The 26,306-nt window shown below is 35.0% G+C and overlaps 4 protein-coding genes across 5 annotated transcripts; 3 read left to right on the top strand and 1 right to left on the bottom strand.

The window, feature by feature from the left end:
• Window positions 1–55: 55 nt before the first annotated feature.
• On the top strand, window positions 56–2,697 carry LOC111801453 (aquaporin PIP2-2-like). The gene is made up of 4 exons (XM_023685455.1): window positions 56–385; window positions 1,140–1,435; window positions 1,768–1,908; window positions 2,448–2,697. Exons 1-4 carry the CDS (start codon window positions 82–84, stop codon window positions 2,547–2,549), a joined length of 843 nt encoding a protein of 280 aa, XP_023541223.1. The 5' UTR covers window positions 56–81; the 3' UTR covers window positions 2,550–2,697.
• Window positions 2,698–3,063: 366 nt separating this feature from the next.
• Window positions 3,064–5,451, top strand: LOC111801454. Its single transcript, XM_023685456.1, has 2 exons — window positions 3,064–3,458; window positions 5,159–5,451. Exons 1-2 carry the CDS (start codon window positions 3,182–3,184, stop codon window positions 5,185–5,187), a joined length of 306 nt encoding a protein of 101 aa, XP_023541224.1. The 5' UTR covers window positions 3,064–3,181; the 3' UTR covers window positions 5,188–5,451.
• Window positions 5,452–6,774: 1,323 nt separating this feature from the next.
• LOC111801451 (caffeoylshikimate esterase-like) lies at window positions 6,775–8,236 on the top strand. The gene has a single exon (XM_023685454.1). It carries the CDS (start codon window positions 6,896–6,898, stop codon window positions 7,886–7,888), a length of 993 nt encoding a protein of 330 aa, XP_023541222.1. The 5' UTR covers window positions 6,775–6,895; the 3' UTR covers window positions 7,889–8,236.
• A 1,508-nt stretch (window positions 8,237–9,744) lies between these two features.
• On the bottom strand, window positions 9,745–19,462 carry LOC111801450 (aminodeoxychorismate synthase, chloroplastic-like). Of its 2 annotated transcripts, XM_023685452.1 has the most exons (14): window positions 19,354–19,462; window positions 18,447–18,858; window positions 17,300–17,431; window positions 16,929–16,996; window positions 16,781–16,845; window positions 16,580–16,646; window positions 15,786–16,055; window positions 15,577–15,703; window positions 14,652–14,932; window positions 13,737–13,816; window positions 13,446–13,548; window positions 12,926–13,008; window positions 11,368–11,985; window positions 9,745–10,449 (listed from the first exon to the last, which is right to left on the bottom strand). In XM_023685452.1, the coding sequence occupies exons 2-14, from the start codon at window positions 18,772–18,774 to the stop codon at window positions 9,969–9,971; spliced, it is 2,703 nt and encodes a 900-aa protein (XP_023541220.1). In that variant the 5' UTR covers window positions 18,775–18,858; window positions 19,354–19,462; the 3' UTR covers window positions 9,745–9,968. The 2 variants fall into 2 exon arrangements, with proteins under 2 accessions (XP_023541220.1, XP_023541221.1); XM_023685453.1 differs by lacking the exon at window positions 19,354–19,462 and having other exon boundaries at window positions 9,819–10,449; window positions 17,300–18,038; window positions 18,447–18,580.
• Between the last annotated feature and the right edge of the window lie 6,844 nt (window positions 19,463–26,306).

Below are 26,306 nucleotides of genomic sequence, written 5' to 3' on the forward strand. Positions count from 1 at the left end.
CCCCCCCCTATAAATACCGCACCCTCCGCCACTCTTTTCCTCACCAAGGCTTCTTCAGTCTCTCTCTCTCTCTGATCTCTTATGGCGAAAGACGACGTGTCGGCGCGGGGGTTCTCCGGCAAGGACTACCAGGACCCTCCACCTGCGCCGCTGTTCGACGCGGCGGAGGTAGGGAAGTGGTCGTTTTTCAGAGCCCTGATTGCTGAGTTTGTCGCCACTCTCCTGTTTCTGTATATCACTATCTTGATTATTATTGGCTATAGTAGCCAGTCCGACCCCCACAAACTTGGCGGCAACGCTTGCGGCGGCGTTGGCATCCTCGGTATCGCTTGGGGCTTTGGCGGCATGATCTTCATCCTCGTCTACTGCACCGCCGGCATTTCAGGTTCCTAAATTGTTAATCATGCTCTAATCATGTCTATTTAATCTACGTCAATATCAATATTAACACCGAACAATACATATCCATTTCAACGACAACAAGAGAGCCACCGGAGAAAAATTATATCAATATTCCTCATAAGGAGTGGAAACCTCTCCCTAGTTGATGCGTTTTAAAATTGTGAGACTAACGACGATACGTAACTGAAAAAAATTGATAATATTTGTTAGCGGTAGACTTGAACGGTTACAAATGGTATTAGAATCTGTCACTGGACCGTGTGCTAGCGAGGACGTTGGGTCTCCAAGGAGGTTGATTGTAAGATTTCACATCGGTTGAATAGGAGAACGAGATATTTCTTATAAACGCGTGGAAACCTCTCCCTAATAAATGAGATCCCATATCGATTTGAGAAGGAAACGAAGTATTTCGATGTGATAATGAGAGCTCACGGCGATATGTAATGAGCCAAAACATAGTGGACTTTTGACTATATATATATATAAAAGATAAAATTAATTTATTATAATATATATTCACTTACATTAATTAATTAATTAATATTTTGTTTAAAGGAAGAGAATATTATATTATAAATTTTTAGAAATTTTGTATTATATTTCTTCATAGAAAATATTTATTGATTTATTAAGCCGTTTTATTTTAATTTTAAAGGATTATAATTTATTCATTAAAAAATTCGAAAACTTTACTATTATTATTATTATTATTTATTTTTGGATGAAATGAACGGCAGGCGGGCACATCAACCCGGCGGTGACATTCGGGCTATTCTTAGCCCGGAAGGTGTCGCTGGTTCGAGCAGTGGCGTACATGATAGCTCAGTGCTTGGGGGCCATATGCGGAACGGGGCTGGTGAAAGCCTTACAAAGGGACTACTTCAACAGGTACGGTGGCGGTGCGAACCAGCTCGCCCACGGCTACAGCAAAGGCGCCGGCTTGGGGGCAGAAATCATCGGTACCTTCATCTTGGTCTACACCGTCTTCTCCGCCACCGACGCCAAGAGAAACGCCAGAGACTCCCATGTTCCTGTACGGTCTCCCTCCCCTCTATTTCCTTAAATTGCTGTTTAGTCCCTCCAACTTTTATATTATTAAAATTTTTGAGAATTTTAAGATATTATGACGTCATAATATTCTTTACCCATATAAAAAAATTACCTTTTTTCTTCATTTTTTTTTACTTGTTCTCTTTTAAAGTTCAAACGTTTAAAATTTCTATATTTGTTATAATCCTTAATCCCTTGGGTTTCGTGTAAGAATCTCCCACTACCCTAAAAAAAAAATCTTACTATTCGCCCACGTGGCTGCCACGTCATAATGCCAGCTTTGCTTTTCTTAATATTGATTTTTTTTTTTGAAAGGTATTGGCTCCGCTCTCGATTGGGTTCGCCGTGTTCATGGTTCACTTAGCCACCATTCCCATTACTGGCACCAGCATCAACCCGGCTAGAAGCTTCGGCCCCGCTGTCATCTTGAACCGGGAAAAACCTTGGGATGATCATGTTAGTATCTCTTACTTACAGCTTTATCCCGACTTATCTTCTAGTTAGTTGAGTTGATGATCCAAACAACTTAAATAAAGTTTACCATTTGACTATATATTTTCTTTTTATGATCCAAACAACTTAAATAAAGTTTACCATTCGACTCTATATTTTGTTTTTAGGTTGAATCTGGTGGTTGGATTATTCTGTTATTAAAATTATTTTTAAAAAATTTATACAATACATGATACATTAATAATTAAAATCTCATAAAAATGAACTATCACACATTCACAAATGCCAACTTTCCTAAGGTTGAGTTGAATTGTAATCCTATTTTCAGATTGGTTAGGTTGATCGATTAAAAAAATGTCAACCCTTGAACTAACCCAAATGAAGAAAAATCAAGTAAAATCTAACCCAACCGAACCTTTACGATTTAGGTTGAGTAATTCGAGTTGGTCGGGTTCTCGTGTATGCTAGATATCATTATTTGTTTTAACTATAACGTTAATGTTAATGTTAATGGGCCGGGTCGGGTTCTTTTTTTTTTGTAGTGGATGTTCTGGGTTGGGCCTTTCATCGGAGCCGCCATTGCAGCGCTCTACCACCAGTTCGTTTTGCGGGCCGGCGCGGGTAGGAGCCACCCGTCCGTTTGATCCTATTTCAAAAGTCGAAAGACAGCATTTTCACATTTCAATTGGAGCCGTTCAAAAATGATTTATTTTTATTTTTATTTTTACTTTTTTATTTATCTTATTCATGTCATTGTATTTTATCCGGCTTGTTAATGATATATTTTTTTAATTTGTTTGCATAATTACTAATAATAATTTAAATATAAATTATAATTTATTGCATGACTAATTAAAATTTGGAACAAGCAGTAAATAATAGATTTTTTTTTGAAGGTTAGTTTATACTTTATAACTATTATTAATAATGTAAGACCACCTTTAAATTATCTTTAATTTAAAATCTTGACTATAGGTTAAATTACAAATTAACCCGTGTCGTTCGAATAATATTAAAATTTAGTTTAAAAAAAATTAAAGATATTAATAAAAATTTAAAATATTAACAAAATATTTTTTATATAAAGTATAAAGTTTAGAAATATTAGTTTTTATTTATTTATTATTATTATTATTATTTTTTACGGTGTTTTTTTCTGCTTTCCCTCCCCACCTTCCTTCTCTGTCAAAGCCTCGTCGGTTCAGCGACTTTTCTTATTTCCTCCCTCCCAGCGCCTGCGATTCTCCACATCGTTATTCATCTAATTCGAGCAAAGATGCATCTGTGGCCATCGACGAGGATCAGAGACTCTTTCAAGAGTGCTTATATCCAAAATCTGGAATGGAACTTCCACAGAATGAAAATCCAGAAGCAGCAGCAGCAGCAGCAATCTTCGAGCAAACAGAACTTGTTGGATAAACAACAATCTTCTGATGCCGATGGCGAAACTTCAGGCAAATCCAGTTCAGTTTCTTTTGGTCATCGAGTTCTTGAATTCTGCTCTGAAGTTCTCCTGCTTCTCTCCTGTTGTTATTGCTGCTATTGCTGTGGAGGTGATTAATTCTTCTTTTCCCCTTTTTGAACTGTCTAGCTTTCTAATGAGGTTTTTCTGGAATTGAAGTTCGTAAATGTTGTACGATCATTTTCTGAAAGTCGTTCTTGCATAATTTTTCGGATTAGGTTTAATTTTAACTGCAGAAAGGACTATAATAGCTTCTTGAGGGTTGTGGTTGCGTTTGGTTGTTGTTATGATTATATTGGAAAAAATAAATTTGATATAATTGTAGGATTATGTTTTTGAGTTCAACAGTGATCTAATTTTAGAGTTCACTTTTTCTTTTGGCTCTGTGCTGATTTTAGAATCAGAAAAGTATTACGAATACCGTGACCTTTTAGCTTAACTTTTAGGGTTAAACGATGACCATATTTTCTCTCCCAGGCTTTCTTTAAGCTTGGACTAGGCTTGAAAGTGATACAGTTCTTAAAATTTCTTAAAATCTTTTTAAGAGGAGTTTTGCAGTTTTGTGGCTGATAGGAGAGGTTCTTTGAATAGTTTTCTTGATTGAAATGGTAGTTCTAGGGACATGGAAGCTTTGAGTGCTTCAATGGATTTGTTTTAGATGGAGCTGATACTGAAAATTTGCGTCGAAACAATTTCCTTTTTCTCCACGAAAACTCAGTTTCTTACCAAAAGAAACAAACAGCAAGCCTGCTTATACTTTCCTGTCAAAAGAAAAAACCTGCTGAAAGTATTTTTGCGTTGCAATTGTTATCTAGTTCTAAAAAGCAGAAAAGATGAAGAGTTTGGGATTTTGTTCATTTGGTGAACTTCAATCGAATTAATGTTCGATATTGTGAACAGTTTTTTAGTTAGTAATGTCGCCGTTGATTCGATTAATTGCAAAAGATGAGGGTGAACAGATTGCAGCTAGATATTTTGAATGATCATTGCCAAACTTATCTTGGGATCTAACAACTTAAAGCCAATACACCATAGGTTCAAACTAAATTATTATCAGTTAGTTTGAAGTTTAAACACAGTTTTCTACTCTGACACTGTATTCAATATTGTTAGACCCAAAAACTGTAGTTAATTGTCTTTTCATACGGTCACTGCATGATATTTAAAGATGCTTTTCTCTGTTATAGTTGAGAATGTTTCTTCCCCATGTTCATCTGAGATAAGACTCCCCACACACACACAATTTTTGTAGTAATTCCAAATTTGTTAGGCTTGGCAAGTTGGCTACTGTCTGCCCTGTTACATTTATCTTCTATGACGAGGATGTGATGGTTAAATTATAAGTTTAGTTTTTAAACTTAAAAATGATTTAATAGATTCTTCAACGGTCAATTTTGTGTTTAATATGTCATTTACCTGCAAGAAATACATCAAGAACTCGATAGACACAAAAAGTAAGGTTCAAGCTGTTGAGGATTATTGGGAGTGAGTCCCATATTGGTTAATTTAGTGGAAGATCATGGGTTTATAAGTGAGGAATACTATTTCCATTGGTATGAGGCCTTTTGGGGAAGTTCAAAGCAAAGCCAAAAGTGGACAATACTATACCATTGTGGAGAGTCGTGTTCATCTAACATGGTATCAGAGCTAACAACTGATATCGATCGATCCTAACACAAGTAAATTGTTTTAACCAAATTTGATTCATGAAGAATAGAAAATTCATAGTAAAAGTGTGTGTAAATAGAGACTGAATTACAAACATCTGATACAAGCACCATGTTCTTGCAGCTTGCCTCTCCGAAGAAGAAGAAAATTGATGCTGACGTTGAGGATAGATGCTTGGGATTGTCAAAGGCAACTAATTGATGCAGATGATATTTACAGTATCTGTACTGGAGCCTCGTCATGAACAGGTAATATCGATGATCATTGGCATGTATTGATCTCTTATGTACAGTCAACTTGGATTTGGATGCTGGATAGTTTGATATGTGGATTTGTTTATTTTAGGCTACAAATTTGTAAGTACCAACACTATTTATTAACTTTTTCAGACCATACACAGACTTAGATTTTTATTACCTATTCACTTTTACCATCGAAAACACACTTTAGTAATTTATAGTCTTAGATTTCAAGAACACATAGAGTGAGCCGACCCTACCTCCGTTTTTAGTGGAGTTGTATGAGGTTGAAGCTCCATGTACGGTTTTGAAGTCGAGCCTTTCCAACAATGGGGTTTAGGGATTGATATGATGATTGGTTTAGGCAGGGCATACAACCTACTACGGACACATGTCAGGATTAGTGGGTGAAACTGCGATCCACAAACTTAGGCATGAGATGAGACTCGCCCTTTACTTGAGAATGAAAAGGAAAAACATAGCATGTCACAAAAGTGAGGTGAGGTTTGGAACCCTTTTGTAGAAGGAACGCCTCGCTAGACAGGCTTCTAGAGAGATGAGGCCTTTTGGCATAGCCAAGTCAATTTGCTCGCTAGCGCCATGCTTGGTAGAGCTATTGTGCGGAGGCGAAGAAGATACATTTTTTGTATTGGTAGTCCTGCACAAGGTTAGAGGAAATAATATCTTTCTTCTTTCTTCCTTTATTTCCCATGACGACTAAGAATAAGTAAATCACAGACTTTACTTCGAATTTTAGACCTCAATATCAAGTCACAAAACCTTGATGAGAATGTCCAATGTGTTGAGAGTGAGCTTCACAGTGGCCAATTTAGGGAATGATCATGAGTTTATAAGTAAGGAATACATCTCTATTGGTACGAGGCTTTTGGGGAAGCCCAAAGTAAAGCCATGAGAGCTTACGCTGAAAGTGGACAATATCATATTATTATAGAGAGTCATGATTCTTAACACACTGGAGGTAAAGAGCCTCGTGACATTTAGTACTATTTGTTATATCTTAGATTATTATTATTAAAACAATGTCGGATAGAAAAACATGAACTAAAATAAGCAATCAAATCAAATATCGATAGTATGATTGCGAGTGAAGTATTAATGTATCCTAAACCACCTCATTAATAGAATTTTAATGGGGATACCATTATTTACCAAACTCTTAGGGTCATTTAGAGTACGAAGGGAAGGGAGAGGTAGATGTAATAGTAAGCATAAGTAATTAGTAACAATTATTTAAAAATAATAATAATAATAATAAAATTAAAAAAAAAAAATATATATATATATATTTAAAATGTTTCATTACTCTCTTTAACTGATATTTAAATTTAAAGGTGATATTTAAGATTTTTAAAAAGAGTAAATACTATTAAAATTTAAAAAATTTAAAAGTGTTTTTTAAAAATAAAATATAAAATGTAAAAATATTTTTTTTAATGGACAAAATAATAATAATAATAATAAAAAAGGAGGAAGCCCCAACCACCTTCCATATCCTCCATAACTACCAAAATCACATCTCTTTCACTCCCCATTCTTCTTCACCTTCTCTCCTCACGCAGAAACCCTAATCTTTACTCTGTTCAAAACCTCCGACACCCAAATGCTTCACCCTGTGGAAGACGCCGACGAGCGGAGCCCCTTCGGCTCTCTCTCTGCCGACGACTTCTACGCTCGTCATTCCGTCACTCATGGCTCTGAGTTCATCACCAATTCCAGAGGCCTTAAGCTATTCACTCAGTGGTGGATGCCTCTCCCTCTGATTAAGCCTATTGGAATTATCGCCATCGTCCATGGCTTCACCGGCGAATCTAGCTGGTTCATTCAACTCACTGCCGTACACTTCACTAAGGCTGGATTTATCACCTGTGCCATCGATCATCAAGGTCATGGATTCTCCGAAGGCCTTCAGTACCACATACCGGATATTAACCCTGTCGTCGACGACTGTATTTCGTTTTTTGACTCGTTTCGTGACCGTCACGCGCCGTCGTTGCCTTCCTTTCTCTACGCCGAGTCGCTCGGCGGTGCGATTGCGCTTCTCATCACGCTTCGTCGGACAGACGGCTCGCGTCCGTGGAACGGCGTGGTTCTCAACGGCGCGATGTGCGGAATCAGCGCCAAGTTCAAACCGCCATGGCCATTGGAGCATTTTCTATCACTAGCCGCCGCTCTGATTCCGACTTGGCGAGTGATTCCCACGCGCGGATCTATACCAGAGGTATCCTTTAAAGTCGACTGGAAGCGGAAGCTTGCGGTGGCGAGTCCTCGGCGCGTGGTTGCTCGTCCACGCGCGGCGACGGCGCAGGAACTCATGAGAGTTTGTAGAGAGTTGCAGGAGAGGTTCGACGAGGTGGAGGTTCCGCTTCTGATAGCACACGGCGGCGACGATGTGATCTGCGATCCGGCGTGCGTGGAGGAGCTTTACCGACGGGCCGCCAGTAAAGACAAGACGCTGAAAATATATCCAGGTATGTGGCACCAGTTGATTGGAGAGACTAAAGAGGATGTGGAGCTTGTTTTTGGGGATATGGTTAAGTGGCTCCAAAGTAGAGCCGGCGGAGGTGGTTCTACGACGGCGGCCGGAGAAGAGTGACCTGCCGCCGAGGCTGAATCTCTTCTCTGATTTAAATAAATGTTAGGTATGGAAAAGTAAGATTCTCGTGAAATTAGTTAAAATAAAATTATAATTTCTAATCATCGTCGCCGTCGTCGTCCACCTCCTCCCTGTTCCCCAAATCTTCCGTTTTCCTGATACGAAGCAGCAACTCTGTTATTGCTTTTATCTATCATCCTCTGTTTCTGTTTCTGTAACAAAGGAATTTCAGGGGTTCAATTAATCAGCCAATTTGTTGACACATTTCGAGGTATGATTTCGAAATTGGACCAATATTGTTAGGCCAATGCTCATTTCTCTGATAATGGCGTGATCTTTGATGAGCAATTTGCTTTGCTTTCATTTGGGCTTATAAAGGGAGGCTCATGTCCTAAATTAGCCAACTAGTCTAAAAAAGCATACCATAACTCTAACCCCTCTACAATGGTACAATGTTGTCTACTTTCCGTCTCTCATAATTTTGATTTTTGGACTTCTCAAAAAAGTCTCGTGAAAGATGAATTCCTTCACTTATCATCCATGATCCTCCCTAAGTTGAGGTATGAGAATTTTTTGAATTGTTGTTTGGGTGTGATGATTAGAAGGTTTGGATACTGAAGCCAGGGCTCTTTAGGCTAAAAGTATTAAAAATCATCACTCTCTATGATATTGTCCACTTTGAGCATAAACTTTCATGTCTCTGCTTTGGGCTTTCCCAAAATGTCTCGATAGTATTCTTCACTTATAAATCTATGATGTTGTACTAAATTAACCAATTTGGAACTCACTCCCAAGAATTCTGAATAGAAAGTTGAAGCGGATGCCATTAATAGCATGTGGGGATGAAGAATTAACCAATTTGGGACTCACTCCCAATAATGGTCAATAGAAAGTTGAAGCGGATGCCATTAATGGCGTGTGGGGATGAAGATCAATCGGCATTTTGAGTATCGATAGCGGTTGGATCGAGATGATTCTCTGTAAATTTGAAGGTTAGGAATTGGAAATGAAAGCAGACCAAAGTAGTAGTGGATTGGAATTATAGGCATGGTTCCATGGGGTTGTGAGTGTTAAAATATTGGTGTTAAATGGGAGTGAAGAGATGAGTAACAATTGTATTAAAAACGCCGCCGTTTCGAGCATTTGTTGTGTCCACCTTAGATGAATTTACCATTTTTATCCTGGGTAAAAATTAGTAGGAGTGGGACCCACTAGGTTACGTGGCATATGGTTGTAATTAATTGGTTTAACTTCCTTCCTTCGCCGTCTCCTCTCCATAATAATAATCCCCATGTCTTGCCTTTACGTCTCCACCAACGTTGATCTGGCCGGAGCTGACTCCGCCGCCACAACCTCCGCCGTCTCCTCCATTATCGGCCAACCCGGAGAGTGTAAACCGTATTGTGTTTCGATTCCGACGCAGATCTCTCCAACAACCATTATCCAAAAATCTCATCTTCCCACGGCTGACCAACCCTCATCTACCCCTGCCGTCGGCAGAGCCATCGACCGCCACAACCCCATCATCACCGACGGCAGAAGATCAGTCACCACATCCAGACATGTGGCGGGGTTCATCAAGGGTTTCCAGTACAGACCTTCAATTTCCAGCCACATTGGATAGAAACAACCCCCTGAGATTGCCTTAGCATTACATAAGAAACATAAGAAACCCAGAAAATTTTACCCAAATTTCCTTTTGCAATCTCTCTCTCACTAATATTTCTTTCAGCTACAAATGCGAACTCATTTCTTTTTCATTTTCTTCAAGCACATGTGATGTCAGCTAAGTTTGATCCATGGGCCAAACCACACAAATAAGCTCTTTCTAGTTATACATCAAAACAACAGTAATTGAAAATTTATGCTACTGAAAGAGTTTAGATCAAAACAATCAAATAACACTCACTTAGGTATGCTAAAAAAAAAGAAAAAAACAGAAGAATTGTGTAAATGAATGAGTTCTGTTGTTCTATATTACAAGACATCTTTGACATATATTTTAAAATAAAAATTAAAGAGAAAAAAAAACTATGGGATTTTGGAAGGCTATGATGTTGTGAGGTAGAAGGTAGAAGTTCTAAGAAAATTCCATAACAGCTGTAGAGGGAGCATGTGTTTTCAATATCATTTCTTCATATTCTTCAATAGGATCTGAGAGAGCAATAATAGCTCCTCCAGCTCCAATGGAAGCTTCGTCTTGATGCAAAACAACTGTTCTTATCACTATATTCAGATCAAATGTTTGGTTGTAGGAGATATAACCCATGCAACCCGAATAAATACCTCGAGGACAATTCTCGATGGAGTCGAGGAGCTCCATAGACCTCAACTTCGGTGCTCCAGTCATTGAACCACCAGGAAATGCTGCCTTTATACACTCAATGGCACTTACATTTGCCTTTTTCTTGCCTCGAATCGTGCTCACCATAGTATGGACAGTTGCATATGATTCTACGTCCATGAGAAGTGGAACATGAACCGAACCCGGTTCACACACACGACCGAGGTCGTTCCTTAGAAGATCAACGATCATTAAGTTCTCAGCTTGGTTCTTTTCACTATGTTCAAGAAAAAGCAAGTGTTAATTTACAAAAAAGCGAAGATCATTATATTACTTTGGCTTATGAGGTATCTCATAAGACTTGAGTTTTTTTTACCAGATTTCTCAAGACTGAATTACAGTCAAATGAAAGGAGTATAAGGCAATTGAAAGGTACCCGTAGTTTCTAAAAGTGAGAGAAAATGATGTTAATGTACAAGGAATGAAAGCTACTAAGTATTTGTTACTAGCATAGAACATATTTCGAGAAAAATAAACTAAGATCGATTAAAATTTTATCTCATCATATTTAAATGCATCCAACCACAGGAGATGAAGAATTGATTCACCAACCAACAATCATCCCATATAAACTTCATATAAACTTCAAGAAAGATGTTAACAAAATATTGTTCAAATTATCACAAGATATTGCAATTCATGCCACATTAAAAAAGAATCAAATTTAATTTATTCTGGATGGTTACAAATTTGGGTGGATGATAATCTAGAGTTATTGTGTTTCTTTTACTTTAAGATTACATAATTATAGTAATAAAATATGAATGTTACGACTCTTGAAAGCCTATGGAAGGTCAAGGGTTTCATTTTGAGTCTATATAAGCCATGTATGTTGTCTTTGTAAAGAGACTTGAAAAATGTAGTAAAGAAAGCATTTGTGCTTTCCTTTAACCAAGGGCGAAGTTTCTTTACAATTCTATGTAGTTTAGGTTGCATGTTTAGAATCATTCAAGCTTGACAGGATCGATCTTACTTGTGGAGTGATTCAAGTCTCAAACAAGTGTTCTTATCTTGAGATATTCAATTAACAAAATAGTTAGAATCTTACTTTACCTCAGGTGATTCCCGATCAGAAAGCTCCTAATGTATTTAACTTACTAGCATGGTTTTTCAGCACTAAATTTGAAGAACGTACCTATACTGTAACTGCATTTTGAGTTGTTCATCTTCCTCTGTTGTCACTCCTCGCTTTGCAGTACCTTTGATGGGTTTCGCTTCCAAAACACCATCCCTATTCAACTGTAGGAACCGTTCTGGCGACGAACAGCAGATGCATATATCTACTTTTGAGAAATTTAGCCAAGCTGCATAAGGTGCCGGATTTTTTTCTCTGAGCCTGAGGTAAAGTCTCAGGGCATCAAATTCCCCAATTTGTTTTTTAATTTGGGTTGTGAGGCACAACTCGTAGCTCTCGCCATCTTTGATGTATTGCTTACACTTTTCAACATCACTTATATATCCCTCTTTTGATTTCTCGGCAACAAAGTCCACCTTACACGGTGTAAATGAATCGTGGAGTAAGCATTCTTCAATTAACTTCTCTGGCACGGAAGTTTTCAGTTCCATAAGCTTAAGCTCGGTCTCATCCAACCATGATGTTGAAGTATTACATTCTTCATGTATGGATAACAAGTAAACATCATCCGAAGAGTGATCAACGACCAAAAGGTTGTCAGCGAAAAAAAAACATGCATCTGGAGTCCTGGACTTGTGTTGGTTGTACTCTGCACCACATTCTACTTTGAGTTCATATCTACAGAATATAGAGCGTTTATGTTAGCATCTACGGAAAATGTCATCTCTTAATTAGCATTGCGGCTATTGGGGAAGATTTAACGTTTATGTAACTGTTTCATAATTTTATTTCAGAAGATGCAGAATTTGTTATTCACCGTTCATATAAACTCCAGCATCTAGAATAACAAGCTATGAGTGAGACATCTGAAAGCATATCAAAATGCATAAACCCATGCATAAAGTTATCTAGCACCCACTACATAAGAAAGTTTTGGAGTTTTAGAACTACAGTTAGATGGTTTCAAAATTTTCAAATTATAGTCGAATTGAAATCATTATTCAGAAGCCTATATTTGTTTCAGAAAGAAACTTCTAATCTGATATACTAGGAAATAACTTCAAAAAATCAGGTACACAGACATGCTTTCATTAAATTTTGTTATTGAAACAAAAAAATGGTTTAAAAAAAGAACTTCCAAATGCTTTTTCAGGGAAAAAAAATCCAAATAGCCCCTTAATTGCTCGGTGATATTTTACGGCAATTTTCAGAGGGTGTCAGGGATCTATTTCTTTGATCAAGAGAAAAACCATTGACCAGTAAACCAAGAAAGGGCTCGGTTAAAATAGGGATAACCGAGCTGTGAACAGCAAGGACGAGCTGATCTTTTTTTAATGGTTTTTTCCTCAGGGGATCGGCCTAGCCTTCAATTACCAATAGTCCTTATTGCTTCCTCATTCACAAATTATCCCAATACTACACCCAAAAATCAGAATATAACCAAAGCATGAATAATTAAACCATGAGGGTAAACCTCCCTTATATAGTGAAAGGACCAAAAAGTCAACCTCACAGTACAACTTTGCTGAATTGTGAAGAAGCTGAAACTACCATAATTGTAACATGGCAAGTGAGTGCGAAATAATTTAACATTGTTATACTGATAGTAGTCACTTACCCAAAATAGCCAACATATCCACCATGAAAGTCAAATGGAAGCCCTTCATAGTCTTTCCTTTCGTATTGAAAAGATGAAAGGTCCTACAAAAATCAAGGATTGAAATACTTGTTTTAGCAATAGCCATCGATTGATATGCGCATATCACTATTAAAATGAATTGAAAGATATAACCCAAAAAAAAAAAAAAAAAAAAAAAANAGTTTATGATCAAGATGACCAACATTCCTTTACAAGAAGGTACTTGACCAAGTCATATCTTTAAAGGTCCTCACAAACGAATTCCAACCTATGGTTACTTGAAGATCTTAAAAAGAAAAAGAACTGGCATCTCAAACGAGCCACAAGAAGATTAATATCCAGAGCCCAACCTAGCTCTTTGGCTTCTGACTGATATCCAAGAATAGCTTATGTTGAATAATAGTAACCTTGAGTTTCAGATTACAAATTGCGCAAGTTATAGAATACAAAACCAAAATCCTTCAATATCATATGATATCAAGAAATATTCCTCAAGTACCTTGTTTAGATAGTCAAAGAAACCATCCTTTAGAAATGTGTTGGTTTTTGAGCCTTGAGCATCCTCAACTGAAAGATAACCTCCTCCTTCAAAAGGACGACCACTGAAAAAAGAATGTAATTAACTTCTTAACCAGCAATTATAGATAGATAGGTTGTGTCATGTTCTCTTCTGGAGCATGTAATGCATAACTAAATATAACCTAAAAAACTAAAATTTCCTTAGACAAACGAAGAAATCCTAGCACAATCCCAAAAAGCCGAGGAAATTTTGGGCAGAATGTATTCCAACCTATCATCTGGTAACTGGAAAACCATCTGCTTCCATAGTGATCCACCTTTTCCTCCCATAAATGAAAATTGTGCTCTTCCCTATATACCAGAGTCAAAACAGATATGATGAAAATTTCATTGGAAAGTAAATAATAATAATAATTGTAATGTGAGAAATCGCACCAATATTGGTGCATCATCTTTGAACTACAAGTTAATGATGCAAAGATAAAAACACTTGGGATGACGATATAATTCAAAGCATTTTAAAAAATAGAGTATTCATGGCCTTTCAATTTAAATGATGCGTACCTATAGAAAGCATAAATGATAGTATGGAGAGAACGTGCTGAAGTTTTATAACAGTACTAATTGTTTTTTCTTTTCAGATGAGATTAAAACAATTTGTAATAGAAAAGAAAAGATGTCATCAGTATTAAAAGAACAAAAAGAAAGATATTGACTGATCAAATGAGATAAATTAAGGAAATAAACCGAGTTATAATGCATCTATTATTTCTGTCATTCCCAGATTTATCTATCTCTATCATTGGAAAAACCTGTAAAAACAGATTGTAATTATTGATTCACTAACGTGTGCATGTGCCCCATATCCATAAGAGACCATAGCTAGTACTTCACGCAACTATTTTCTTCCCACATAATATCGAGACAATCTATATTATTCTTTTCGTTAATAGACACGTGTAGAACTCGCTGATATGAACTTCACACTCATTTTGGCACTAGAGATCAATCGTATAGCACCCTGCTGCAATATTTTGAAGGATTGACACTACTGAGAAATTATTTGAGAGAATCTTACTTTGAACCCTAACATTGTGAATCAAGAATGTAGAGGTCATATATTAATCTATAATACTAAACATGACGAAGCAAGAATCAGATAAGTTAACTCAGGAAATGAACGGACCTTTTCAATCGAGGAACTGTCCAGCCAAAAAGTGTTTTCAGCTTTATGATGACCAAACAATTGATAAAATATATTTCTTGCACCACCAACTTCAGAAGCCAAATGATTATATTTCTTCCATGTCAACCTCAGAAATTTGACTCCATTGCTAGGATGTGAAAGGTTTGCAAGATCAAACGGACCAACACCTTTTCTACCAACTCCATTAAGCTCAGTACTTCTACAGGGAAAAGTTCCATCACTTAATTTATCGACAGGTTTCCTTAGTATTATTTTGTTTCCTGGGAAACCACAAAACATTTTTGTTAAGTTAATACACCAGCATGCAAGCTTAAAAACACTGAATGGTTCAGTATAAAATAATGACAGAAAATTAAGTCGTGCACTAGACTAAAAGGCAATCTTTTTTTTTTAAATATTCGTGAGAGTTTGAGCCAGCTTGCGCATACCTCAACTAGTCTCACAAAACAACAGCCTAACTCTCATAAATTTGGTTGCTAAGGTAACTCATGGGATATTAAATTAGATAAGTTGTCACCATGACTTGAACCGTTCTCTTGTTTACAAGACCCTTTTTGACCACTAGGCTAATCCATGGTGGTTACAAAAGGCATTTATTCTCAAAGTCATCCCGTTCAACTAAGAAGTCTCAAGGGTAGGGTGAAGGAAATGAGGAGCCATTCAATTCATGCAGCAATTTTGATTTGGCCATCTACCCAAAAAGCCGTTAAACCTTCAGGGTCATGGACAAGCTTTTCATCATAAATCATTTGTTACACATGCTAACTAACAAAGTAAGTGAAAAACTCTGGACAGGCAAAAAAATATTTAGCCCATGTTGCAAGGGAATCAAAAGCGTATAGTGCACATGCATGAGCCAAGGCTTAAATCACAAGAAAATAGTTTCTAACCACCGAACTTTTACCAGAATAATCTACATTTCCTTTGCTGGTGACTGATGGTCCATAAGTAAGCCGATGATCCTCTGTGATCTCTCTAAAATTCTTAAATATCTCTCTACCAAAACAAGTTCCAATGCTCTCTGGATGAAACTGAGGGTCATGCAAAAACATAGGCACTGTAAGCACGATAAATTAAGCTTGATAATCGCAAAAAAATAACCAGACACTCCACCTGTACACCATAATGAGGCCTTGCAGAGTGCATGATTGCCATGAGAACTTTCCCATTCCATATATTTTGATGGCTGTTGAAAGAAACACGTAGACATTTTTCTGCTTTTGACCTAGAATCACTAGAAACCATGCCATGAGCATCTGAAGTTGAGGAAGCGTTGCTAATCTCAAGAAATGATCGGGTATCTGTGGAACAGGTCCATGATATAGGAATTAGTTCCTTGGGAAGTGATTCAGGATCTATTACAAGTGAATGATATCTTACAACCTGCAGTAAGTCAACCAGAAGAGTTATCGTGATATTGTTTTAGGCCAAAACAACGTATCTAATCCATGGTGATCAGTGTCAATGAGTGCAGGTTAGTGTACGATGAAAATTCTCATGAATAGTTATCTGGGGCAAATGAAGAGCTTCAATACTGAGCATAAGATAATCAAAGCTATGCTATTACTGATTTTGATGGCACAAATAATTTCCAATGATAAATTGAAGTTTGGATACTACCGTAATTTATTTTTCTTTTTTCTTTCTTTCTTTTTTTCTCTATTTCTTTTTGCAATTCCCTAGTGTTTAATACAATTTCATTCGAATAAGAAAACCGCCATGTCTACAGCATTGTCCATCAGTGTAATTGACCTCATAAAATACTAAGCAAGGAATGATACAAACCATATCACTTTGTAAAGTAAAAAGAAGCAACAAAAATAACAGCATGCCAAAAAGAGCTGAACATGAAAATGGCCATGGAAATAATATTCTATTAGTATTTCTATGCACATAATAAACCTGACCTTGGATCCCGAATTTCTCCCAGATGGTATGCCATTAAAAAGTCTACAACCATTGTGTTCAATTTCACTGTGCAGAGTTAGAGAAAGAGGAAATAAGTGCATGGAAGAACACATCATATTAGCCTAGGTTAAAAGAGCAGGTAACACCACATAAGCGAACAGAAAATATACCCAAGAAGCTCTCTGTGACACCAAGCTTACCTTAGCAGTCCATGTACCGGCTCGTTTGCATGAACAACTTTAGCTCCATGCACGTAACCTAAAGCCTGTAAGAAGAAAAGCCAGCATATGTATAAAGAATATAATTGAAAACGAAGCGCAAACTGCCCTTTTGAAAGGGTGGAAATACCTGATGCCCAAGGCAAACACCTAAGATGGGGATATCATCACACTCATGGAGCAGACGTAGACATATTCCTGAAAGATTAAATGTTCCACAATGAATCTCTCCCAAGTATTATTATCTAAGCAGGAAAAAGGCAGGGACAAACAGATGAAATCCTTGACGCAAACTAAATTGAACAATATTCAGACCACGACAAGAAGTACATTTTTTATTTTTTGAGAAATAAGTTAAAAAGCTCAGAACAAAAAAATAATTCATATTATGAATAACACAAGGATGTCAGTGCAAATATTACATTTCAGAATGATCCTTGATGGAAATAGATTACAGAAGGGTAAAAATGCCATATTTAATATCATTTTCTGTAATCTCACCTATATCATTGGCACATGTTGGGGAACCAGGCCCAGGTGATATAACAATATTATCAAATGCCTTCTCTACATACAAGTAATGACATAAATCTTCCCATGTCCAATCGTCGTTTCGTATGACCACAGGAGGCACTAGCACAAAACCAAAGATGTATAAGAGAGTTGAAAAAGAAGTTTCGTTCTTCAACTGCATCCACTTCAATAGCAGTAAATTCCACCACCACTTGGCCTTTAATAAAGAATGCTTACAGTGTTCAGTCATTTTAATTGATCCATAGGCCCTAATCCCTTTTACTTCCATAAAGCAATAAATTTAGTTTATTGAATCAGTAACATCAATTAATATACAAGTTCATATTCTAGACAGGCAACTTTATTTTGTAGTGAAGTTTTTCCATAAATAAGAACAGACAAATCTCTGAACAATGTAAGTGCTGAAATGGCTCATCATAAATTAATAATGCCAGGTACTGCATCTTTAACCATCCGGATGGATTAAAAGATAGATACTGTGAAAACTCTGGCAATTAGTATATCAACATAAACGATTAATTTAATCATTTTCAAGAAAAAAAATTGTCAGTTGCCATGTTTTGTGGGCTAAACTACGAAGTTGTAAGCCTAACCCAAACAGAACTAAAATGTTTATAGAAGTGTTAAGAAAATAATAATAAAAATAAAAGCTCTTATCTGTGAGCCTCCACAATACTTCATTAGGTGCAGGGAGATCTGCCAAAACCTGGACATGCAGAGAGCTATAAATGTTACTCCTGCTTGGAGAAACTGTCTTATTTAATTTTTTCAAATGGTTCATGACGTAAGGATTTATTGACATATTAACGTTTTGTTTTGAGATTGAACATATACTTGGAAGACAATTTTCAGTCAAAATAAGCTAAAAAAACATATACTAACAAGCATGAACAAGTATAGGAACACGAAAAATCATAATGGGTTGGTAAACAGATAATAGCCAAGAAAAATATCCCAACAGTTCTATAAAAGAAGTGTGAAGAGTTAAAACTTTTATAAAGGTGAAACTATAAGCAAATGATAACCATGAACCACAAACAACGGCAATACAAAATCATAATCTCAGATGATATACAAAGCATAAGCAGATATGGAGGAGATAGAAAAAACCTACATCCATTGATGACAGACAAATCTTGGTAAATATTGTATGTGTAACTATCATAGTTGTCAATCAACAACGTTCTCACAAACTCAAGCTTCAAACGAGGCTTATGTAGCTGTTGCTTCCTCGTGAACGATCCTTCCATGAGCTTCGAAGTTGTCGAACTAGATAAAGACAACTTTCCAGCATTTTTGCTCAATGCCTTACAATGCCTTTTTTGTTTGAGATAATAAATTCTTACAAAATCGTTCGATGTAAGTGAATTCAAACTTGTAAACAACATACCACCATCTGGTAAATTGAGTTTGGATGACAATGAATGAAAACCTGTATTCATTTTTGTTTTTTGATTTTCTTTACTGATGAAAGGTGTTAATGTTTAGATATAATTACATCCATGGTTTCCACCTCCCATCCAACTCTGCATTACAAAACAACAAATACACAAATTCAAAATAACATTTAAAAATAAATAATAATAATAATCATCAGTTCCCATTCAATGTTCACAACTACTAATCAATTAAACACTCGATCTCGCAACTAATCAAACAGTTGGCGAGTTCAAGCAAAACCAGACAAGATCCCTATACAAAAACCAATTCCTCTAATTCATTTAGAAATCTCAGCGCTAAACCAATGCAGTGATTACCAACATTCAAGCGAAACTCCTAAATCCGCTACTCACACAACCACCACAATCAATTGGAAGCTACACATTCGAAAATTAACATAAACTCGACATGAAGAACACCATTGACGACTAAAACCAGCATCAAAATAGGCAGAAAAACAGTGGAAATAGGAATAGAGATCCAAACAATAAAGATTCCGCACCAGATTCGAACAAAAATGATTCAAAACAAAAACAAAAGATGAAAATGAAGATCATAAGGACTGCGTTAGAGAATCAAACCTCGAACATGGACCCGGGAAATGGGAAAGCAGCAGCAGGTGAGTGCAGCAATGGCGGAAAAGGGCGGGACGAGATCTTTGACGGACCAACTGAATTTTATACGAACATTTCCTCCTTCAACACTGAGGTTATTATTTTATCCAATCTTTTTTTCTTTTTCTTTTTTTAATTTAAAACGTTACATCAGAAAAAACAACTTTATAAAAAGAAAATAAATGTTTATTAATAGATTTAAAAAAATATTATATGTCATAATAAATAAACTCGCAATTCATAGGTTGGGCTTGGTTGGGTTGCAAGACTCATCACTTTGAGCATAAACTCTAGTGATTTTGCTTTGAGCTTCCTAAAAAAGACATCATACCAATAGAAATAGTATTTCTCACCTATAAACTCATGATCTTCCACTAAATTAACCAATATACCTATAAACTCATGATCTTCCACTAAATTAACCAATATGTGACTCACTCCCAATAATCCTCAACAATCCTCCCCTCGAACAAAGTACACTATAAGCCTGAAGGGCTTCCCCTTAATCAAGGCTCGACTTCATTATCTAGAGCCCTTGAACAAAGTACACCATTTATTTGACACTTTAGTCACTTTTGACTACACCTTCGAGGCTCACAATTCTTTGTTCGATATTTGAGAATTCTATTGTCATGGCTAAGTTTAGGACATAACTCTAATATCATGCTAGGAATCACGACTCTCCACAATGGTATGATATTGTCCACTTTGAGCATAAGCTCTTATAGCTTTACTTTGTGCTTCCCCAAAAAGTCTCGTACCAATGGAGATAGAGTATTCCCCACTTATAATCCTCAACACATCATAGAGCCTTATCTGAATCCCTAGAAAAAAAAAAAAAACACACAGTTTGTTCAACATTTGAGTCGTTTTTTCACTGTATCTCTAAGGGTACAAAAGACTTTAAAAAAATAAATAATTAAAAATAATAAATAAAATAATAAATAAAAAAGTACTCCTCAATTAATGTGCCCCGTTAGGGTAAGTAACCTCTTTAAGCACGCATGTCACACACACTAACTCAAACAGACCACTTTACGACAAATATACACCTCTCTAAACGCCAACCCTACGTGTTCACACTAACACAAACTACCTCACTAAAAGATACACCACCATTACTGAATACCACTAATCTAAATAACAAACTAGAAGTATCCCGAACCCCTTAACCTTCCGGTTGCGTAGTTTACTGTTGCATCGTTGACTGGACCCTCCTTACGGTTAGGCACCCTCCACTGTGCGCACAAGCCGAAGGCGTAGTGGCAATTCCTTCGGCTACTGTAGAGATAAGGCTACAGAGCGGGGCTAGAGATACAGAGGTTTGATCTTTAGACATTCAATAGGCTACTTCCTTACTCCTTACTAAGGTTGTGAGAGCTATGAAATCATTCGAATTGAATTAAGATTAATAACACCGAATCTTTTGAAGCGCTAAGGAATATATGCTAAATATTTATTAAATATATAAAATAAAATTAATTATATAATTTAAAAAGCCCTTTACATTAGTCTCATATTCCAATCTCGACTTTATTTTTTAAAATTGATTTTTATACTTTTTATATTATAAATTGTTTTTATTTTTTTAAATGGAGAATTTCAAATTGCTTAAATAACTAAATTTACTAACGACATGTTTTTTTTTACCCCTTTTTCGTTAATAAAAATTGCTTTGGGCAATAATGGCCCAGGATAGTTTTGGGCCACGTGGAGTCCATTAGCTTCTATAACACAAATAAATAATTAAACTGAAAATTAATCCATATATATACATATATAACATTAATTAATTTAAAAATAATTTTCTTTCAAAGAAATTTTTAAGAAATAATTTTCATTAAATTATATTAAAAATGTTAGACATATTTAATAAATATAATAGTATTTCAATATTACTAGATAAATAATATATATATAAAATAATAATAATAAATTAGTTTTCTATTTCAAATTTTAATAGGTGAGATTTCTCCTCCATGGAAACAAAATATTCTTTATAAGAGTGTATAAATCTTTTCCTAACAGACCTATTTTAAAATCGTGACAATAATATGTAATGGGCAAAAACAGAAACAGATAATATCTGCTAATAGTCAATATTTATTTATTTAGTTTCAAAATAAAGGCTTCACACAGTACTTTGGCTAGAAAATCAATTTGATATATTTCTTACTTTCCATTCAATAAAAAATAGGTCACGTCAGATTCTACGGGATTAAACTTACGAGACTTGGAATGATCGAAGGAAATAAAAAAAAAAAAAAAAAACGTNCCGATTCCAAATAAATGAAAATATGACTAAATTGATCCCGATCACCCCTCGGGACAAAATGGAAGAGCGGAGAGCTCATATTCCAAATGAATCAAAACATAACTGAATTAATCCCGATCACTCTTCGAGACGAAACAGAAGAAATGAGGAGATTCTCGAACAAGAAAAAGGATCCAATAACACCGAAACGTTTTACCGAGGGCTAGTCAGGTAAAGTGATGAAAATATAATTCTGGTTCTCCTCGACGGGTAGAAACCTCTAACCACCGTATTAAACTGAAAACTAACCATGGTTGAGTTAGTTTCAGTTTGTTGTGCATTGGTGCAGAGAGGTCTGTTAAGTAAAGTGAGGAAATCCATTAATAAATCAGAAAACAAAACAAAGCAAGGTGACATTGCAGTGGTCCTAAGAAAGACAATACTGGATTATGAAAGTACAATTTTTACTATGGTCCCTCAATCTCAAGTAAACTGCCAAACCTATGGCCCTCACTCCTTAGTTCTATTCAATTTATAAACAACGGTCAAAGTTTGTCCTCGATTTACAACAATTTTTACGCGTTTGATTGAGCGGGATGAATTTATTTTTTACGGTGCACCACAAAATTACCATTTCTTGAAAAGTATCGAGAAAGGAGAAGATATTACGTCGTAATATTAAAAAATTTGGTAAATTACCTTTTAGACCTCCACCCTGTTTTTTCTTGAACGTATTTAAAAAGTATTTAAAATTAGCTATTAGACACAAAATTATTACGAGATTATTTCCCAAATTTTTCAATAGTTACCATGGTGAAAATATTTTTTAATTTTTTAAAAAAATTTAAAGATATTTTTAAAATTTGTTAGAAGTATTAATTAAAAGGGTATTTTTAGAGTATTTTCTATTATTAAGATATTTTTGTAATTTTTTTTTTAAGTTTTAAAAAATAATATCCAATTTTTTAAAAAATGTGGGAGTATTTTTAGCCCAGTTAAAAAACAATTTACCTTCCGTCTGCACTTTTAATTACTACTTCTTGCAGCTTTTTTTTTTTTTTTTTACTTTTTTCTTTTTTGTTTCGTTCCAACGTGGGGAAATGGCTGTTCTTCAACTACATAAAATGTCTTTGAATTTTGGTCTCGCAATCGAGAGCGAGAAAAATGGTAGAATCGTACGTAGAAATTCTCATCGGGTCAAACTTCGTGATCGTATATCTAACTAAGATTTAGGTTAAAAATGTTTTCTTTTTATCTCAATTATAACTTGGATCGGGATCGAATGAACCGAAGATATAACAGTAACAATTTCATTAAGTTCGTGCTTTCTGCTTAGTTTCTTTAACAATGATAAATCTTGATCGAGATTCATCAATATCAGATGAAATCAGATTTTTAAAGTTTGGTCTCGTATTTTAATCAGAATCTAGAGCGAGAAAAATGGTAGAATCGTACAAAGAAAACCCCATCTGGCCAAACTTCCTGATCGTACATCTTTCCGCTCAGTTTCTTTAACAATGATAAATCTCGGTCGAGATTCATCAATATCAAATGTAATCAGATTTTTCACATAAAAAAACACAACAAAACTAAGTCTACGCCTTCTCGTATGGAGAAGATGGAGGGAATCAACGGTAAATAAGAGAAAGTGAGGACTCGGGGTCCTCCTAGCTCGTAACGAGAGGGCATAAATGTCATTTTCAATTGGGGTAAAAAAAAACTATCTTTTTCAATTTTTTTTTTTTTTTTTTTGATTTTTCTTGAATATTCACCTCCCTCCTATTTTTTTAAAATCTCTTGTTTTTTTCTTCTCTTGGGATATTTGACTGGTCAAAGAATTTAATTATATGTTTATAAGCTTGAAATTATCCAATAAAAACATGAATTTATGTAGCCTATCGTGAATAACTTACGTTTAACTTCTTTTGATTTTGAATCGTAAAAATTTAAATTATGAACGTTAAAAAAAACGTTCATGAAGCTTTTATTCATTTATCGTAACTATATTTCTCACACATTGGGAAGGGCAGAGTAGAGAAGAAAGAACGAGAGAAATTGTGCGAGATCCCACATCGGTTGGAGAGGAAAACGAAACATTCCTTATAACAATGTGTAAACCTCTCCCTAGTTGACACGTATTAAAATCGTGAGGCTGATAACGATATGTAACGAGCCAAAACGGATAAATATTGGTTGGAGAGGAGAACGAAATATTTTTTATAAGAATGAGAAAACCTCTCCCTAGTATACACGTATTAAAATCGTGAGGCTGACAGCGATACGTAAAGGGTCAAAACGGATAAATATCGGTTGGAGAGGAAAACAAAATATTCTTTATAAGAATGTGGAAACACGGATAAATATCGGTTGGAGAGGAAAACAAAATATTCTTTATAAGAATGTGGAAACCTTTCCCTAATAACATGTTTTAAAACAGTGAGGCTGACGACGATACGTAACGGGCCAAAACGGATAATATCAGTTGGAGAGAAAAACGAAATATTTTTATAAGAATGTGGAAACCTCTCCCTAATAGACACGTTTTAAAACAGTGAGGCTAACAACGATACGTAACGGGCCAAAACGAATAATATCGACTAGCAGTGGGCTTGGTCTGTTACAATTTATCCAACCCTTCTTAACACGTTCAAGATTAACCCAAATTTTTTACGCTTTGAAGTTATTTCTACTTTTGACGAAGGTAAAATTATAGGAAAGTGGAAAAAAAACATCAAAGTTACTTTCATCTATATTTGTATTGCATTATATCTCATTGTGTAAAATTCTTTGACAAAATCTTTTGAGAATCATTGATTCAGTAGATGTTTGTAGGTCCAATATGATTCTTTGTTCTTAAAATCTAGGTCTATTTGTTCTTCGACACGTGGCAGTCACGGGCGTCATTTGAATCTCCGACCTTTAAAGAACGAAAAACGTTTTAATGTTATTTAAATTATCTTTACCCTACAAATTTTGATACGTTTTTTTTTCCCGAGTTCGATAATTACAGGGTTGAGAGATTGAATCATCGATTTTGAAGACGTTTCTAACTCTTTTTTTTTTTAAAAAAAAATCACAAAACCAATTGATTATCGGGTAAGAATTACTATTTAACACAATATTTAAATTATATTAAATTAATAAAAATACCTTTAAACTTTGAAAGTTTCAAAAATACTCTCACCATTAGTAGTTTATTTCAAAAATGCCATTGAACTTTTAATAGTATTTTATTGATATCCTTTAAAATTTTCAAAATTTTTAAAAATACTTGTTACCGTTAGTATCATCATGTTTAAAAAATACTCAAGAAATTTTAAAAGTAATGTTAACCCCCATAACCGTAAAAAAATGTTCAATTTTTTTGTACCCTTTACCTCTATCTCATACACTAAATTAATAAAAATATCTTTAAACTTCGAAAGTTTGAATAATACCCTTAAATTTGTAAAAAGTTCCAAAAATACCCTCACCCTTAGTTGTTTATTTCAAAAATACCCTTAAACCTTTTTAAAATTTTTAAATTTTTAAAAAATGCTCTGACGGTTAGAGATTTAAAAACTCATAAAATTTTAAAAATTTTAAAAATTTTAAAAAGTAAGGTTAACACCCATAATAATAATTAAAAAAAAAAAAAATATATATATATATATATTTATTTATTTACCGTTTATCTATACTTTATAGATCATTTTTTGAGCCTTTTTATTTTTTAATTTCTAGAAATTTAAAATTAGGAATGTTTACGAGTACTTTTTAACATGGTACTAACGATTCTATAATGGTATTTTAGAAAACTTTTTAAAAGTTCAAAAGTATTTTTGAAACAAAGTATTAACCGTTTTCATCCAAAACTAATAGTAAAGATACGTTTGAAACCTAAACCCTAAACCCTAAAACCATAAAACTCTAAACCCTAAATTCTAAACCCTAAAACCCTAAACCCTAAATTATAAACCCTAAAACCCTGAACCCTAAATTATAAACCCTAAAACCTTAAATCCTAAATCTACATCTACGCTTGAATTTTTTTTTTTTTTTAATTTAAAAATATTAGTGAAACTTTTAAAAGTTTACGGGTTTTTTTTTTTTTTTGATAATATGAATACTTGTTGGATGGTTGAAATATCTATTACATTTGTTCTCGAACAAAATTTAATAATCAAATTAATATTTTTGCACATTCTTATTTGACTATTATTAAAAAAAATTAATAAATTATATTACATTTTTTTTTTTATCATTTTAAATATTTATTTTTATATATTTTTGAATCTGACACTGTCCATTTTTCCCCTTATGCCTGCCCTAAAAAACCTTTGGAAGAGCATTGTTTTGGGAGCTGAAGATTCTGACCATTCAATGAAAAAATACACAGTGATTTCATTACAAAAACATAAGTTTTTTCTGACCCAAAAGCTCAAACAAATACCCTTCATCATATATTCATACAAAATTTCCAAGAATATTCATATGGGTAACTCTAATCCTTCAAACCCGTCGACTCGAACCCATTGCTAGATGAGGAAAAGCCATTGAAATAGAACTCGGGAGAGAGTGGAAGCTCACGGGTTGTTCGTTTGGTTTTAGGGTTTTGTAAATTCTCGATCGCTTCCCTCGATTTCGTATTCTATTGTTGTTTTGTCTTTGTAATGAAGTTCGTTCT

Source organism: Cucurbita pepo, chromosome LG09, assembly GCF_002806865.2.
Source record: "Cucurbita pepo subsp. pepo cultivar mu-cu-16 chromosome LG09, ASM280686v2, whole genome shotgun sequence".
NCBI lineage: Eukaryota > Viridiplantae > Streptophyta > Magnoliopsida > Cucurbitales > Cucurbitaceae > Cucurbita > Cucurbita pepo.

Excerpts from the sequence above, each read along its gene's own strand:
- LOC111801453 (XM_023685455.1), top strand. The coding sequence starts at position 82 with ATGGCGAAAGACGACGTGTCGGCGCGGGGGTTCTCCGGCAAGGACTAC. Across the intron at positions 1,436-1,767 it reads CCAGAGACTCCCATGTTCCT|GTATTGGCTCCGCTCTCGAT; the intron begins GTACGGTCTCCC and ends TTTTTTTGAAAG. Across the intron at positions 1,909-2,447 it reads AAAAACCTTGGGATGATCAT|TGGATGTTCTGGGTTGGGCC; the intron begins GTTAGTATCTCT and ends TTTTTTTTGTAG.
- LOC111801454 (XM_023685456.1), top strand. The coding sequence starts at position 3,182 with ATGCATCTGTGGCCATCGACGAGGATCAGAGACTCTTTCAAGAGTGCT. Across the intron at positions 3,459-5,158 it reads TTGCTGCTATTGCTGTGGAG|CTTGCCTCTCCGAAGAAGAA; the intron begins GTGATTAATTCT and ends ATGTTCTTGCAG.
- LOC111801451 (XM_023685454.1), top strand. The coding sequence starts at position 6,896 with ATGCTTCACCCTGTGGAAGACGCCGACGAGCGGAGCCCCTTCGGCTCT.
- LOC111801450 (XM_023685452.1), bottom strand. The coding sequence starts at position 18,774 with ATGAATACAGGTTTTCATTCATTGTCATCCAAACTCAATTTACCAGAT. Across the intron at positions 17,432-18,446 it reads TTTGTCTGTCATCAATGGAT|TGCCTCCTGTGGTCATACGA; the intron begins GTAGGTTTTTTC and ends GTTTTGTGCTAG. Across the intron at positions 15,704-15,785 it reads GGCCTCATTATGGTGTACAG|TTTCATCCAGAGAGCATTGG; the intron begins GTGGAGTGTCTG and ends CATGACCCTCAG.